This window comes from Nomascus leucogenys, chromosome 10, assembly GCF_006542625.1.
Source record: "Nomascus leucogenys isolate Asia chromosome 10, Asia_NLE_v1, whole genome shotgun sequence".
In the NCBI taxonomy this organism is placed as follows: Eukaryota; Metazoa; Chordata; class Mammalia; order Primates; family Hylobatidae; genus Nomascus; species Nomascus leucogenys.
Window position 1 is genome coordinate 58,360,594 of NC_044390.1, and position 15,605 is coordinate 58,376,198.

Sequence of the window (15,605 nt, forward strand, 5' to 3'; positions counted from 1 at the left end):
GCCTGAGCCACCGCACCCAGCCAACATGCTGTTTTAAGTGTGATGTTAGTTAGGCCAGGCGCGGTGGCTCACGCCTGTAATCCCATCACTTCAGGAGGCTCACGCGGGCGGATCACGAGGTCAGGAGTTTGAGACCAGCCTGGCCAACATAGTGCGACCCCGTCTCTACTAAAAAAATACAAAAATTAGACGGGTGTGGTGGCGCGTGCCTGTATTCCCAGCTACTCTGGAGGCTGAGGCAGGAGAATCGCTTGAACCCGGGAGGCGGAGGTTGCAGCCAGCCGAGATCGCGCCACTGCACACCAGCCAGGGCGACAGTGTGAGACTTAGTCTCAAAAAAAAAAAGTGATGTTATTAAAAGTAACTTTCTGCCGGGCGCAGTGGCTCATGCCTGTGATCCCAGCACTTTGGGAGGCCGAGGCGGGTGGATCACAAGGTCAGGAGATTCAGACCATCCTGGCTAATATGGTGAAACCTGTCCCTACTGAAAATACAAAAATTAGTTCAGCTGGGCGCGGTGGCTCACGCCTGTAATTCCAGCTCTCAGGGAGGCAGAGGCGGGAGGATAGCTTGAGCCCAGGAGTTTGAGACCTGCCTGGGCAATATAGCAAGACCCCGTTCTCCACGAAAAGGAAGACAAAAAAATAATAAGCATAAAAATTAGTTCGGCGTGGTGGCGTAGTCACTTCTGTAGTCCCAGCTACTCGGCAGGCTGAGGGGCAGGAGAATCGCTTGAACCCGGGAGGCGGAGGTTGCGGTCAGCTGAGATCACGCCACTGCACTCCAGCCTGGGCGACACAGTGAGACTCCGTCTCAAAAAAAAGAAAAAGGTAGCTTTCCACCAGGCGCGGTGGTTCACGCCTGTAATCCTAGTACTTCGGGAGACCAAGTGGGGGGCGGATGGCTTGAGCTCAGGAGTTCGAGAACAGCCTGGACAACGTAGTGAAACCCTGTCTTTACAAAAGAATACAAAAATTAGCCGGGTGTGGTGGTGCGCGCCTGGAGTCCCAGCTACTTGGGGGGCCGAGGCGGAGGATCACTTGCGCCCAGGAAGCGGAGGTTGCAATGAGCCAAGCACTCCACTTGGAGGACTGCACTGCTGTCCTCCAAGGTTGGGTTGGGGAATGGGGTCTGGAGAGGTACTTCTGAGGCCCCAGTTCCTTTCTCAAAAAAAAAAAAAGTAAATAAAAGTCACTTAACTGAGGCCTCTGCAGTGTAACTGCATATTTCAGGCTCTGGGAAAAGAGGCAAGAGTTCCAATCGCTACTCCTTAAACTCGGAAAGGGGCCTTTGGGTTTCTAAGCTCAGTGTCACATATAACAGATGCCTTCGTTAAAGCAGTGTTTATTTTATGTCTAATTTAAAGAGACAGGGTCTCACTATGTTGCGCAGGTTGGAGTACAGTGGCGTAATTACGGCTCACTGCAGTCTCGAACTCCTGGACTCAAGGGATCCTACCCCTTCACCTTCCTGAGTGGCTGGAACTACAGGCGGGCGCCACCCCGCCTGGCTTGGGTTTCGTTTTTAGCTAGAGTTGGCTGGCTCTCGGTATCGGCACGACAAGAGATGCTAGTTTAAAAAGCGCAGAAACAGGAACCTGCATTTTCCAGCCTAAGGCCGACGCAGTTGCAGGAGACCCCGTAAGCGGGCCATGTTCTGTATTAAGTCAGTGTCTGACTTCGTTCGCTCGCTTCCGGTGGGCGCAGAAACGTCATCAGACAGCGCCGGAAGTGCCCTCGTGCTGCCTAGGAGACAAGACGCGAGGCCGGCAGCGCCCACCCGGTCGCCATGGAACTTTCCCTAGGGCCTTGCGATGAATCCCGCTCCTGGGACGATGACTCGGACCCAGAGTCAGAGACAGACCCAGACGCGCAGGCCGAGGCCTACGTGGCCCGCGTTCTCAGTCCGCCAAAATCCGGGCTGGCGTTCTCGCGCCCCTCGCAGCTATCCACGCCCGCCGCGTCCCCGAGCGCTTCGGAGCCTCGGGCCGCGTCCAAGGTTTCGGCCGTAAGCGAGCCGGGCCTTCTGAGCCTTCCCCCGGAGCTGCTGCTCGAAATCTGCTCCTACCTGGACGCCCGCCTCGTGCTTCACGTCCTGTCGCGGGTGTGCCACGCGCTGCGCGACCTCGTGTCTGACCATGTCACCTGGAGGCTACGCGCGCTGCGCCGCGTACGCGCGCCCTACCCAGTGGTGGAAGGTGCGCGCACTCGGGGGCCGGGGGCGCCCGCCCAGGTCAGGCTTGGGGCGGGCAAGAGGTACATGGGGTGTTCCGGATACAGCCTCTGGTGCAGGCTTCATGGCTGTCCTGGCTCAAGCTGGAGGCTGAGGTAGTTACTGGTGGTGCCGAAGCCCCTGAGGATCTCTTGGTGGACCACGAGGCAGTCAGGCACTTGGGGTCCTGAGGCTGTGAAACCCCAACATGGGGCTGTGGTCCCTGGACGACTCAGGATCCAAATATCCTCAGTCTTGGGGTCTTGTGGTATTAAGCCCCTGACCCCTGACTGGGGATTGACACAAGGACTTGAAGTCTTAGGCTCTGGAGTTTATGCTGGGGCTCAAAGTGAGCCCAAGGATCCTCAGGTTCTGAGTCCAGCTTAGAAGCTGAGACAGCAACTGTTGATGTCAGAACTCCTGAGCCCTAGAGCCTTGACCCAGTTAGGGGTGAGACAGTGGCTCTTGGCCCTGAGTTGATTGGTTCCTGAGGGAAGACAGTTTTGGACCTTTGAATCGATATTGTTGATCCTGAGATATTGTTGATTCTGATAGAGCTGGATCCTCAGGCCCTTAAGCCAAGATGTATTACAGCTTGATACCCTTATCCTGGAAGCTTTGATTCTGCTTCCAGGTTAAGATAATCAAACACTCAACCTTAGAGTGGAATCAGGATCACTCCAGGATCAGTGATTCTCAAGGTGTTGCCATCCAACCCCCTAGGTCAGACTCTCCGAAACAGCTTAATAAACATAGATGCTTGGACCCCGTCCATACCACTGAATCTGCATCTGGGGCTTGCATTCTGCATCTTGACAAGGCTCCCCAGTTTCCAGATACTGTTTGAGAAACAGCCCCCTTGGTCTGGTTCAGATGGCTGAGGCAGGGTTAGTAATGAGGTCCCAGCTTCTATGCGGAGCCTGAGGTCAGACCTCAACATCCTGAGACTGCTCTGCCCTGAGTTTGGGTTTGGGGATGGCGCCTGGAGAGGTAGTTCTGAGACCCCAGTTCCCAATTTCTGGAAATTGGAGTGAGTAGTCCTAGACCTGCCTGGCAAATGGGCAGGCAGGTGGTCCCAAGACCAGAACCTGGGTCAGCTTGGGGCGGGTGTAGGGATCTCCATGGGGTTCTGTCCAAGTCTGGTGTAAGGTGGGCTCCCTGGAAGCCAGGGTTGGGCTTGGCCAACTGGCATGGGTGCTAGGGTCCCTGCCCACCGGGCACCCTACTCGTGGTAACCCACAGAGAAGAACTTTGACTGGCCGGCAGCCTGCATTGCGCTGGAGCAGCACCTGTCCCGCTGGGCAGAGGATGGGCGCTGGGTCGAATACTTCTGCCTGGCCGACGGGCACGTGGCTTCCGTTGACTCAGTGCTGCTGCTCCAGGTGAGACGGGGTCTGTGGGGGGCCAGGCAGGGGTGGGCCAGGGTTGCCCTGACAACATCACCTTGCTCCCTTTCCAGGGTGGGTCACTCTGTCTGTCGGGCTCCCGAGATCGCAATGTCAACTTGTGGGACCTGCGGCAGCTGGGGACGGAGTCCAACCAGGTTCTGGTCAAGACCTTAGGCACTAAGCGAAATAGTACCCATAAGGTGAGGCACTAAGCGAAATAGTACCCATAAGGTGAGGGGTCAGGTGGGGATAGGAGGTGTGAGGCCTCAGTAGGGCATCTTGGTTAAGGCCCCAAGTTTTGGTACAGGACCGCATAGATTTGAATCTGACTTTTCTATCCTTGGTGTGACTTTGAGTGAGATGTGTGACTTCTCTGTGCCTCAGTTTCTACTTCTGTCCAGTGGGTGATTAGGATGAGGATGAAGGAGATGCATTATGCATTAATGTGGACATGTATTAAGCTCAGGCTTTTTTTTTTTTTTTTTTTTGAGACGGAGTCTCGTTCTGTCACCCAGGCTGGAGTGCAGTGGCATGATCTCAGCTCACTGCAACCTCCGCTTCCCGGGTTCAAGCGATTTTCCTGCCTCAGCCTCCCGAGTAGCTGGGACTACAGGTGCATGCCACCACACCTGGCTAATTTTTTTTTTTTTTTTTTTTTTTTGAGATTGAGTCTCACTCTGTTGCTAGGCTGGAGTGTAGTGGTGCAATCTCGGCTCACTGCAACCTCTGCCTCCCAGGTTTAAGCACTTCTCCTGCCTCAGCCTCCTGAGTAGCTAGGACCACAGGTGCCCACCACCACGCCCAGCTAATTTTTGTATTTTTAGTAGAGATGGGATTTCACCATGTTGGCCAGGATGGTCTCGATCTCAGACCTCGTGGTCTGCCCGCCTCAGCCTCCCAAAGTGCTGGGATTACAGGCATGAGTCACCCGGCCTTTTTTTTTTTTTTTTGTGAGACGGAGTCTCGCTCTGTCACCCAGGCTGGAGTGCAGTGGCGCAATCTCGGCTCACTGCAAGCTCCGCCTCCCGGGTTCACGCCATTCTCCTGCCTCAGCCTGTCCAAGGAGGTGGGACTACAGGCGCCCGCCACCACGCCCGGCTAATTTTTTGTATTTTTAGTAGAGACGGGGTTTCACCGTGGTCTCGATCTCCTGACCTCGTGATCCGCCCGCCTCGGCCTCCCAAAGTGCTGGGATTACAAGCGTGAGCCACCGCGCCCGGCCACCCGGCCTTTATTTATTTATATTTTTATTGAGACAGAGTCTCACTCTGTCACCCAGGCTGGAGTGCAATGGCATGATCTCGGCAACCTCTGCCTCCGGGATTCAAGTGATTCTCCTGCCTCAGCCTCCCAAGTAGCTGGGATTACAGGTGCCTGCCACCATGCCCAGCTAATTTTTTTTTTAAATGGAATCTCACTCTGTTGCTCAGGCTGTAGTGCAGTGGCTCAATCTCAGCTCACTGCAACCTCGCCTCTTGAGTAGCTGGAATTATAGGCACGTGCCACCGTGCCCAGCTAATTTTTTTTGTGTGTGTATATATGTATATATATATATATATACATATATACACACATATATATAGTTATTTATATTTATATTTATATATATTTTTTCTTTAGTAGAGACGAGGTTTCGCCATGTTGGCCAGGCTGGTCTCAAACTCCTGGCCTCAAGTGATCTGCCTGCCTCAGCCTCCCAAAGTGCTAGGATTACAGGCATGAGCCATGGTGCCCGGCCAAGCTCAGGCTTTGACACACAGTAGGTGCTCAAAAGATGTCAGGTACACCTTGAGAGGCCCAGTGCAAAGCAGTTATGAGACTGCCCTTGGAGATCAGCCAACTCTGAGCATGACTGTCATCTCATGAGAAGTGGCTGTGGAGGAGCATCTCCACCAGTTGCTAAGGTGGTCAGGCTGGTGGCTGAGAGCTTGGGCTTGGGGCCAGGATGCTGGGTTCAAATTCTCACTGGGCTGCTTCCTGGCTGTGTGACCTTGAGTGAGAAACTCAGCCTCTCTGGGTCCCAGTTTCCCCATTTGTAAAATGAGATACATGATAGTGCCCTCCTCAGCGGGATTGGTGGGCAGTAAGTCAGCATTCACCACCCTGTGCATATTAGCTCCTGAGGCAAGGGATGTTTTCTGCCCAATTTGCTGATGAATGAACTGAGGGAGGTGATATGGTTTGCCAAGTCACAAAGTAGAGGCCACACTCTTAATCACTTGTCATGTGGCTTCAAACCACCACTGGTGCTGAGTCTCTGCAGAACTTGACTTAGAAATGTTATTGGGCCAGGGTGCAGTTAGTTGCTCAGGCCTGTAATCCTAACACTTTGGGAGGCCGAGGCAGGAGGATTGCTGAACCCAGGAGTTCGAGACCAGCCTGGGCAACAAGGGAGACCCTGACTCTACAAAAAGTACCAAATAATTAGCCGGGCATGGTGGGCAGGCACCTGTAGTCCCAGCTACTCGGGAGGCTGAGGCAGGAGAATGGCGTGAACCCAGGAGGCGGAGCTTGCAGTGAGCCTAGATCACGCCACTGCACTCCAGCCTGGGCGACAGAGCAAGACTCCGTCTCAAAAAAAAAAAAAAAAAAAAAAAGACTGGGTGCGGTGGCTCACGCCTGCAATCCCAGCACTTCCAGAGGCCGAGGAGGCGGATCACCTGAGGTCGGGAGTTTGAGACCAGCCTGACCAACATGGAGAAAGCCTGGCTCTACTAAAAATACAAAATTAGCTGGGCGCGGTGGCACATGCCTGTAATCCCAGCTACTAGGGAGGCTGAGGCAGGAGAATTGCTTGAACTCGGGAGGCGGAGGTTGCAGTAGGCCGATATCGTGCCATTGCACTCCAGCCTGGGAAACGAGCAAAACTCCATCTCAAAAAAAAAAAAAAAAAAAAAAAAAATTAGCAGAGCGTAGTGGCATGCGCCTGTAGTCCCAGCTCTTTGGGAAGCTGTAGTACAAGGAACGCTTGAGCCTGGGATGTGGAGGCTGCAGTAAGCCATGATCGCACCACTGCATTCACGCCCGGGTGATACAGCAAGACCTTGTCTCAAAAAAAAAAAAAGAGTTCCTGGCCAAGGCACAGTGGCACACGCCTGTAATCCCAGCACTTTGGGAGGCTGAGGCAGACGGATCACCTAAGGTCAAGAGTTTGAGACCAGCCTGGCCAACATGGTGAAACCTGGTCTCTACTAATAATACAAAAATTAGCGGGGCGTGGTGGCACAAGCATGTAATCCCAGCTACTAGAGAGGCTGAGGCAGGAGAATCACTTGAACACGGGAGGCAGAGGTTGCAGTGAGCCAAGATCAAGCCACTGCACTCCAGCCTGGATGACAAGAGTGAAACTGCATCTCCAAAAAAAAAAAAGTTTCTGGCGGGGGTGTACCTTTCCTGGACTCTGAAGTCAGGCTGACCCATGGACACAAACTTTAATCTGTACTCAACTTGAACTTGCTCTGGGTTCATCTGTGCAGTGGGGGTGATCACCTGGAGCCAGAGTTGGGTGTTGCACTTACTGCAGCATCTATCACAGTGGGCATTGGGGAGGAAGAGCTATGTGGCTTTGGGTGAGTCTCTTGACCTCTCTGAGCCTTACCTGCAAAAACAGAACGATCCTAGTCTGGGATCCCCATGGGCTGTGGCAGGTGTGTGACTGCTGCTCCTGTCCTGCAGGGCTGGGTGTGGTCACTGGCAGCACAGGACCACCGCGTGTGCTCCGGCTCCTGGGACAGCACAGTGAAGCTCTGGGACATGGCAGCGGATGGGCAGCAGTTCGGTGAGATAAAGTGTGTGGGGGCCTGGGCAGGGGGCCTGCGGGGATAGGACCCTGTCTGGCCACAGCCAAAGCCCTGTGGTCTGTGTGTCCCTAGGGCCAGCTCAGCTGTGCTGTGCCTCTCCTACCTGCCTGACATCCTGGTGACTGGCACCTATGACAAGAAGGTGGCCATCTACGACCCCAGAGGTGGGCCAAGAGTCCTGGGGCCCAGGTTGGGAGATGTCATGTTGGAGAAGGAGACGCTGGGGCTTCACAGCCTGGCTGGGGTCATAGTCACATAGTCACATAACCAAATACTCACCACTCAGAGTGGCCATGCTGTGCTGGTACAATACAGGCAACTTGGGCAGTGGGTGCAGATGAAGCTTGGGCAGCCCTGGGGGCAGGTTAGAATCCTGGCTGTCCCACTTCCTAGCTGTGTGACCTCCAGACAAGCTTAAACCTCGGTTTCCCCATCTGTGAAATCCAGATAATAATACCACAGCAGCCCCATGGGGTTAATGGGGGAAGATGATAATAGCAACAGTGGTGGTTTAACTATGTCTTTTTATGCTGGATGTGGTGGTGCCCACCTGTAGTCCCAGCTACTCCAGAGGCTGAGGCAGGAGGATTGCTTGAGCCTAGGAATTTGGGTCCAACTTGGGCAACATAGTGAGACCCCATCTCTAAATGAAAATTAATTAAAAATATATAAATAAATTCATTTACATAAGCACCTAGAAGGAACACTTCCTGGAACATAAGTATTTTCTGTTATTTATGGATTCATTTTTCTTTTTTTCTTCTTTTTCTTTTTTGAGACGGAGTCTCACTGTTGCCCAGGCCGGAGTGCAGTGGTGTGATCTCAGTTCACCGCAACCTCCACCTCCACCTCCTGGGTTCAGGGACTCTCCTTCCTCGCCTTTCGATTACCTGGGATTACAGGCGCCTGCCACCATGCCCGGCTAATTTTTGAATTTTTAGTAGAGACGAGGTTTCACCATGTTGGCCAGGCTGGTCATGAACTCCTGACCTCAGGTGATCCACCCACCCCAGCTTCCCAAAGTGCAGGGATTACAGATGTGAGCCACCGCGCCCGGCCATTTTTCTTTTTTTTAAATAGAGAACGAGGTCTTGCCATGTTGCCCAAGGTGATCTTGAACTCCTGGGCTCAGATGATCTGCCCGTATCAGCCTCCCAGAGTTCTGAGATTACAGGTGTGAGCCACTGTGCCTGGCCTATTTATTCATTCTACTTTTGTTAATTGAAGGGCCAGTGTACCTTGTCCAGGCAGAGCTGGAGCGGGGCTGCGGGATAGAGGCATGTTTCAGGCCAACCTGAGGGTGGATGCAAGACTGAGACCACCTTGGTCAGCTCTGTGCTAATAACAGTAGATGGGATCCGAGGAGGGATATGGGATGTGGACGGGGATGGGCAGAGGCCTGGGGTTCCTGTGGAAGCCTGGATTTACCTGAGGTGGGAGAAGAGAGATGGGTCACTCTGTGGGGTGGGGGAATGAGCAGATCGAGGGTTTTGCCAGACAGGATGGAGACCTGGGATGCTCCCGTGGGCTGGGCGGGGGGCCTTCGAGGGGCTCTGATATCCCTCCTCCCCGGCCCATCACCCATGAAGCTGGCCCAGCCCTGTTGAAGCGCCAGCAACTACACTCCAGACCCGTGCTGACCCTGCTGGCGGATGACCGGCACATCATCTCAGGCAGCGAGGACCACACCCTGGTGGTGGTGGACCGCCGAGCCAACAGCGTCCTGCAGCGTCTGCAGGTGGGCCCTCCCCAGGGGTCTGGAGGGATGGGGACTGTTGCAGGCTCAGCCCGGCCTGAGCTGTCCTGTCCCTTGTCCCTCTTATAGCTGGACTCCTACCTGCTCTGCATGTCCTACCAGGAACCCCAACTCTGGGCTGGTGACAACCAGGGCCTGCTGCACGTCTTCGCCAACCGCAACGGCTGCTTCCAGCTTATCCGGGTCTGCTGGAGCTCCTGCCCCTGACTGTCCCTCCCCCTGGGCTTCCTTCCTACCCCTGAGCCCTTGGTGGTGTGGGGGAGGGTGGGCCTTCGGAGAGCCTCGCCTGAGTGTTGCCTGATCCCCCTCCTGCAGTCCTTTGATGTGGGCCACAGCTTTCCCATCACTGGGATCCAGTACTCAGTGGGAGCCTTGTACACCACATCCACTGACAAGACCATCCGGGTGAGGCTCCTGCCCAGCCCCCACCCCAGGACAGTCCCTGCCCCTCCCCTACCTCCATCAGCCAGGGGCACACCTCTTGACTTTGCCCATTGCCCCTCACTAGGTGCACGTGCCCACAGACCCACCAAGGACCATCTGCACCCGAAGGCATGACAATGTGCTCAGTAGGGTAAGGTCCTGCCCCATGTGCCCTGCCCAGCTGGCCAGAGCACCATCGTCCCTGACTCCTCATGTTCCTCCCCATTCCCAGGTCTGTGCTCAGGGCAACCTGGTGGTGGCCGGCTCTGGGGACCTGTCGCTAGAGGTCTGGAGGCTGCAGGCCTGAGCAGGTGGATGTGGATGTGGATACTGCCTGCTGGAGGCTGGGCTTCCTTCTCTGTTCTTGGGGGACCATCCCCAATGTTGGTGCTGCCTCCACCCTCGCCCTGTGGGCCTAGGGCACAAGGAGTCCCGGCCACATTCAGATGAGGGTCCTGGCCTGGGCCTATGCCCGGGGGAAGGGTGAAATTGGGGTTCAGGCCCACCCAGGGGGCTGCTCCCCACTCTTGGGCCCTGGTTTTGTTATGATTTGGATGCCCTGCTCTCAGGTGAGAGCGAAGGAGAAATAAACCTGACACGTTGGTGCTTGGGCCTGGAGTGTGAGTGTGGTTTGCCTGCTGGGGCTCTGCCTGTGCCTGCTTGGGGCTGGGGGGCTGTGGGCCTGCGTGGGAGTGACTGGGAGAGAGAGCAAGTCTGGGCTGGGGGGTGCGTGTCAGCTGTTGCTGTGCATTTGTTTGAAGAGGGAGAGTCCTGAGGATCATGGGCACCTGTGTCTATGATGTCACGTGTGTGTGTGATGTGGCGCGTGTGGTGTATAGATTATGACTCAAATCCTGGCCATTTGTCTGCATGGTGGGAAGGGGTACCTGCTCAGGGTATCCCATGGGTGCTGGGGAGGGCAAGAGGAATGGCGTGCTGTCCGTCCAGGTCTCCAGGGTGTGTGTGTGCTGCTATGGCTGTGACCCCAGGGGCAGGCCAGGGAGGGAGGGAGGCTGGGCCAGTTATGCACCTGGCCCCTGCAAGCCCAAAGTCCCACTGGTCTCCCATCTCAGCCAGGCTCAGCCATGCCCTAAGAAGTATTCACTTCATGTTTATTGAGGCCCCCTGGTTTGCCCAGGCCACAGGGTGGCATTGTCCTGGGTTCATAGGATGGCATAGGGCTTCTTCTCCTTGAAGGGGTTGGTGGCTGCCAGGATGCCCACAAGGAAGGGGTCCCTCTTGGCCTGCTCCGTGCAGAACTGCAGCACATCGGTGGCCATCTTGGACACCTGCAGACCAACTGGGTCAGCCAGACCAGACCCAGGCATGCACCTGTCCCCTGGCCCATGTGTTCCCACCTCTTCCCGCCTCCTGCACTGGCCCCGACCCTCACCTTCACTCGGTCGATGCCTGCCTCCATCTGGAGCTGCTCCACTGCCCAGAGGGCCTGCCCAGTGTCACTGTTGATGGCCACCTTGCTGGACATCTGGGTAAAGTGGGCAGGCTGTGGGCAGCAGGCCCAACCTCAGTTCCCTAGGGGGAGCCTAGGCCTGCCCGAGGGTTCCTGCACCTCCTCCTATGTTCTTTGGGGGCTGCAGGATGAGGGTGGCTGCTCCTGGACCCATCAGGCCCACACACCTCGGCTAAGGGCTCCGGCCCAAGCCATGTCTGGCTGCCTGGTCCTCTGGTGGCCACCCTGCTGTGGCTCCCTCCCCAACCCAGCCTGTCCTCTCCAACTCCCTTTTCTCCCTCTGCTACCCCTGCAAAGACTTTGAAGCCAGGACTCTCATGGAGTGAAATGTCACCAGCTGCAGCAGCAGCAGCTGCCTCGGCTGAGGGGGTCCCTGCCCCAGGAGGCTCTGTGGCTACCCTGGTGTCACGTGTTACCTGGGTCCCTGTGGGCTAGGTGCCTTGGCTGGCGGAGTGAGGAGGCCCTGGCCTCCCCCTTACCTGCTGGATCTCCTGCTAACTATTCCCAACACATCTGCTTTGTCAGCCTCTGCCATCTCCAACATGCAGCCTTGCCTCTCCTCCTCTCGCCATTGCTCAGGCCCAAATCTCCAATGCCTCCATTCTCCATTCTTTTTTTTTTTTTTTTTTTTTTTTGAGAGAGAGTCTTGCTCTGTCACCCAGGCTGGAGTGCAGTGGTGCGATCTCAGCTCACTTTCAACCTTCACCTCCTGGGCTCAAGTGATTCTCCTGCCTCAGCCTCCTGAGTAGCTGGGATTACAGGCATATGCCACCACACCCAGCTAATTTTTTTTTTTTTTTTTTTTTTTTTTGAGATGGTATTTCGCTCTTGTTGCCCAGGCTAGAGTGCAATGGCGCTATTTCGGCTCACTGCAACCTCTGCCTTCTGGGTTCAAGCGATTCTCCTGCCTCAGCCTCTCGAGTAGCTGGGATTACAGGCATGTGCCACCACACTCGGCTAATTTTTTGTATTTTTAGTAGAGGCGAGGTTTCACCATGTTGGTCAGGCTGCTTTTGAACTCCCGATCTCAGGTGATCCACTTGCCTCGGCCTCCCAAAGTGCTGGGATTACAGGCATGAGCCACTGCGCCCAGCCACACCTGGCTAATTTTTGTATTTTTAGTGGAGAAGGGGTTTCACCATGTTGGCCAGGCTGGTCTCGAACTCCTGACCTCAAGTGATCCATCTGCTTCGGCCTCCCAAAGTGCTGGGATTACAGGTGTGAGCCATTGTGCCTGGCCTTTTCTTTTTTTAAGCCCAGGTTCTCGCTCTGTCGTCCAGGCTGGAGTGCAATGGTACAATCATAGCTCACTGTAACTTCAAACTCCTGGGCCCAAGTGATCCTCTCACCTCAGCCTCCTGATTAGCTAGAATTATAGGCGTGAGCCACCGTGCCCTGCTAATTTATGTTTTTAACTTTTTGTAGAGATGGTTCTTACTATGTTGCCCAGGCTGGTCTTAAACTGGCCTCAAACGATCCTCTTGCCTTGGCCTTCCAAAGGAATTATAGGCATAAGCCACTGAGCCCTGCCCCACCTGAGATTCTAATATGTGCCCAGCACTGTGCAAAACCCAAATTAGCAATGAAACAAGACAAAACCTTGCCCTCATGGAGCTGCCTTTCTAGTCAGGCAGGGATGGACAACAGAAAATGTACTCAGTGAAAGAGTATACATGTGAAAGGGAATATGAAAGAAGAATAAAGTAAAGGGGAGAGGAGTGGTCAGGGCAGGCCTCTCAGAGGAGGTGACATTTGAACTTAGGCCCAAAGGAGGAGAAGGAACTGAGAAATGGGGTGTTCTAGGCAGGAGGAGCAGCAGGTACATGACTCCTTGGACAAAAAAGAGCTTGGTGGGTTCCAGGATACCAAAGAGGTCCATGTAGCTGGAGAGGAGAGAGGGAGGGAGGGTCAGCATGGTGGGAGATGGGAGCAGGGAGGTTGAGAGGTGCCTTTTAAGGCCACTGTGAAAAGCTTGGATGTTACTTCCAGGGGGAAGCTACCATGAGGAGGTTTTAACAGTGACGTGTTTGATTTATGGTTAAAGAGCTGTGGCATGCGCCTGTAGTCACAGCTACTGGGGAGGCTGAAGTGGGAGGATCACTTGAGGCCAGGAGGTCGAAGCTGCAGTGAGGTGTGATTGTCCCATTGCACTCCAGCCCTGGTGACAGAGTGAGACCCTGCACCAAAGAAAAAAAAAGCTCTCTGATTTTAGCTGTTAGGTGGGAGATGGGTTGGAGGAGACCAAAGCCAGCTTGTAGGCTATGGGGATAAAGAAAATACCTGGATTTCGGACCTACTTTATAGGTAGAGGTTGGCAGACATGCTGAGAAGGATGGATGTGGGGTGTGAGAAAAGGGGAGACAGCAAGCTCCACTCCTCATTTTAAATTTTTATTTATTTATTTTTGAGACGGAGTTTTGCTCTGTCACCCAGGCTGGAGTGCAGTAGTGCCATCTCGGCTCACTGCAACCTCCACCTCCCGGGTTCAAGTGATTCTCCTGCCTCAGCCTCCTGAGTAGCTGGGATTACGGGTGTGCGCCACCACACCCGGCTAATTTTTGTATTTTTTAGTAGAAACGGTGATTCGCCATGTTGGGCAGGCTGGTATCTAACTCCTAACCTCAGGTGATCCACCCGCCTTGGCATCCCAAAGTGCTGGGATTACAGGTGTGAGCCACCGCGCCCAGCCCCAATCCTTATTTTTCAGTCTAGTGGATGAGTGGAGGGTGGGGCCGTTTGCTGAGATGCAGAAAGATCAGGGATAGGTAGAGAGGAAACTGAGGGGGCAACTTTGAGATCCAAGTGAGGACGTCAAGGAGGATGTCTGTCTTCTCCAACAAGGTAGGCTCATTCCAGCCTCATGGCTTTTGCTGTTCTGTCTTCCCATGTGCAGGGAATGGCCTCCCTGCATCTTCACATATGGGGATTTTCTCAGCCTTCTGGCTTTGGCTCAAATCTCACCTCCTTGGCGTCCTTCACCCGTCCCTCCAATTAAAATCCTGAACTTTTCCATCTAAAGACTCAAATCATCCTGTTTAAATCCTGATTGCGCTGGGCGCAGTGGCTCACACCTGTAATCCCAGCACTTTGGGAGGCCGAGGCAGGCGGATCACAAGGTCAGGAGATTGAGACCAGCCTGACCAACATAGTGAAACCCCATCTCTACTAAAAATACAAGAATTAGCCGGGTGTGATGGCGCATGCCTGTAATCCCAGCTACTCAGGAGGCTGAGGCAGGAGAATCGCTTGAAAACGGGAGACAGAAGTTGCGGTGAGTTGAGATCATGCCATTGCACTCAAGGCACTCACCACTGTTCTTAACTTTCTATCTTCCTAGATTGTGGGCTCCAGTAGGGCAGGGTCCACATCTTGGTCTTGTTCACTACTAAATCCTTAGTGCCTAGCACAGAGCCCACCATAGAGAATAGATTACATGAATTGTAGAGTGAGTGAATAATCCTGTTGGCCATATGCACTGTTAGGAGGGTGCGTTTGAGATATGGACAACACCGAGGGTCTCACAGTCTTGCAGGAGGGAAAGAGACGTCAGCCCTGGGTCCCAGAAGAGGCCACTGACCCAGTGGAAGTGCAGGGAAGGCTTTCCAGAGGAGGTGGAGATGACAGCTGCAGCTATAAGGGAAGGAAGAACAGAGCGTTATGCAGTATGTGAAGGCTTTGGAGACTTGTGAGGGCACGAACTGGGCTCATTATCCCATTAGACAAAAGTGGCCGAGGAAGGCTGAAACTGTATCTAACTCTGCCTGGTGACAAATCCTGTCCATGGGTGACGCTTAAGAAGTGACCCTCATAAAAAAATTAGCTGGGCACGGTGGTGCACACCTGTAGTCCCAGCTAGTCGGGATGCTGCGGTGGGAGGATGACCTGAGTCCGGGAGTCAGAGGTTGCAGTGGGCCGAGATGGCACCACAGCACTCCAGCGTGGCGACAGAGTGAGACCCTATCAAAAAACAACAGCAGTCCGGGTGCGGTGGCTCACGCCTGTAATCCCAGCACTTTGGGAGGCCAAGGCGGGCGGATCACGAGGTCAGGAGATCGAGACCAGCCTGGCTAACACGGTGAAACCCCGTCTCTACTAAAAATACAAAAAATTAGCCGGGCGTGGTGGCCGGCGCCTGTAGTCCCAGCTACCCTGGAGGCTGAGGCAGGAGAATGGCGTGAACCTGGCAGGTGGAGGTTGCAGTGAGCCGAGATCGTGCGACTGCACTCCAGCCTGGGCGACAGCGCAAGACTCTATCTAAAACAAACAAAAAAACACAAAAACAGCAACAACAACAAGAACAACAACAAAACCATCCTCCCCTCTCGAGGGGACAGAACAAACGAATGGGCGAGTGCTGGGCAAAGCAGTGGGTCTCCAGCAGGCGGCATTAAAATAGGAATCTTGGCCAGGGGCGGTGGCTCACGCCTGTAATCCCAGCACTTTGGCAGGCCGAGGCGGGTGGATCACCTGAGGTCAGAACCAGCCTCGCCAACACAGTGAAATGCCATCTCTACTAAAAATACAAAAATTAGCCAGGTGTGGTGGTGGGTGCCTGT

At 54.4% G+C, this 15,605-nt stretch overlaps 2 protein-coding genes across 4 annotated transcripts; one reads left to right on the top strand and one right to left on the bottom strand.

Moving 5' to 3' along the window:
* Positions 1 to 1,731: 1,731 nt before the first annotated feature.
* Positions 1,732 to 10,190, top strand: FBXW9 (F-box and WD repeat domain containing 9). 3 transcript variants are annotated; one of them, XM_003275585.4, is made up of 10 exons: positions 1,732 to 2,197; positions 3,454 to 3,593; positions 3,671 to 3,799; positions 7,275 to 7,387; positions 7,472 to 7,563; positions 8,989 to 9,137; positions 9,225 to 9,338; positions 9,471 to 9,560; positions 9,664 to 9,729; positions 9,811 to 10,190. In XM_003275585.4, the coding sequence occupies exons 1-10, from the start codon at positions 1,789 to 1,791 to the stop codon at positions 9,883 to 9,885; spliced, it is 1,377 nt and encodes a 458-aa protein (XP_003275633.1). In that variant the 5' UTR covers positions 1,732 to 1,788; the 3' UTR covers positions 9,886 to 10,190. The 3 variants fall into 3 exon arrangements, with proteins under 3 accessions (XP_003275633.1, XP_030676590.1, XP_030676591.1); XM_030820730.1 differs by lacking the exon at positions 9,471 to 9,560; XM_030820731.1 differs by lacking the exon at positions 3,671 to 3,799.
* A 321-nt stretch (positions 10,191 to 10,511) lies between these two features.
* On the bottom strand, positions 10,512 to 11,729 carry GNG14 (G protein subunit gamma 14). Its single transcript, XM_030820733.1, is given in 2 exon segments — positions 10,512 to 10,860; positions 10,863 to 11,729. Coding segments are annotated over 2 exon segments (321 nt in total). The 5' UTR covers positions 11,065 to 11,729; the 3' UTR covers positions 10,512 to 10,741.
* Between the last annotated feature and the right edge of the window lie 3,876 nt (positions 11,730 to 15,605).

Excerpts from the sequence above, each read along its gene's own strand:
- FBXW9 (XM_003275585.4), top strand. The coding sequence starts at position 1,789 with ATGGAACTTTCCCTAGGGCCTTGCGATGAATCCCGCTCCTGGGACGAT. Across the intron at positions 3,800-7,274 it reads AGCGAAATAGTACCCATAAG|GGCTGGGTGTGGTCACTGGC; the intron begins GTGAGGCACTAA and ends CCTGTCCTGCAG. Across the intron at positions 7,388-7,471 it reads CAGCAGTTCGGTGAGATAAA|GGCCAGCTCAGCTGTGCTGT; the intron begins GTGTGTGGGGGC and ends GTGTGTCCCTAG.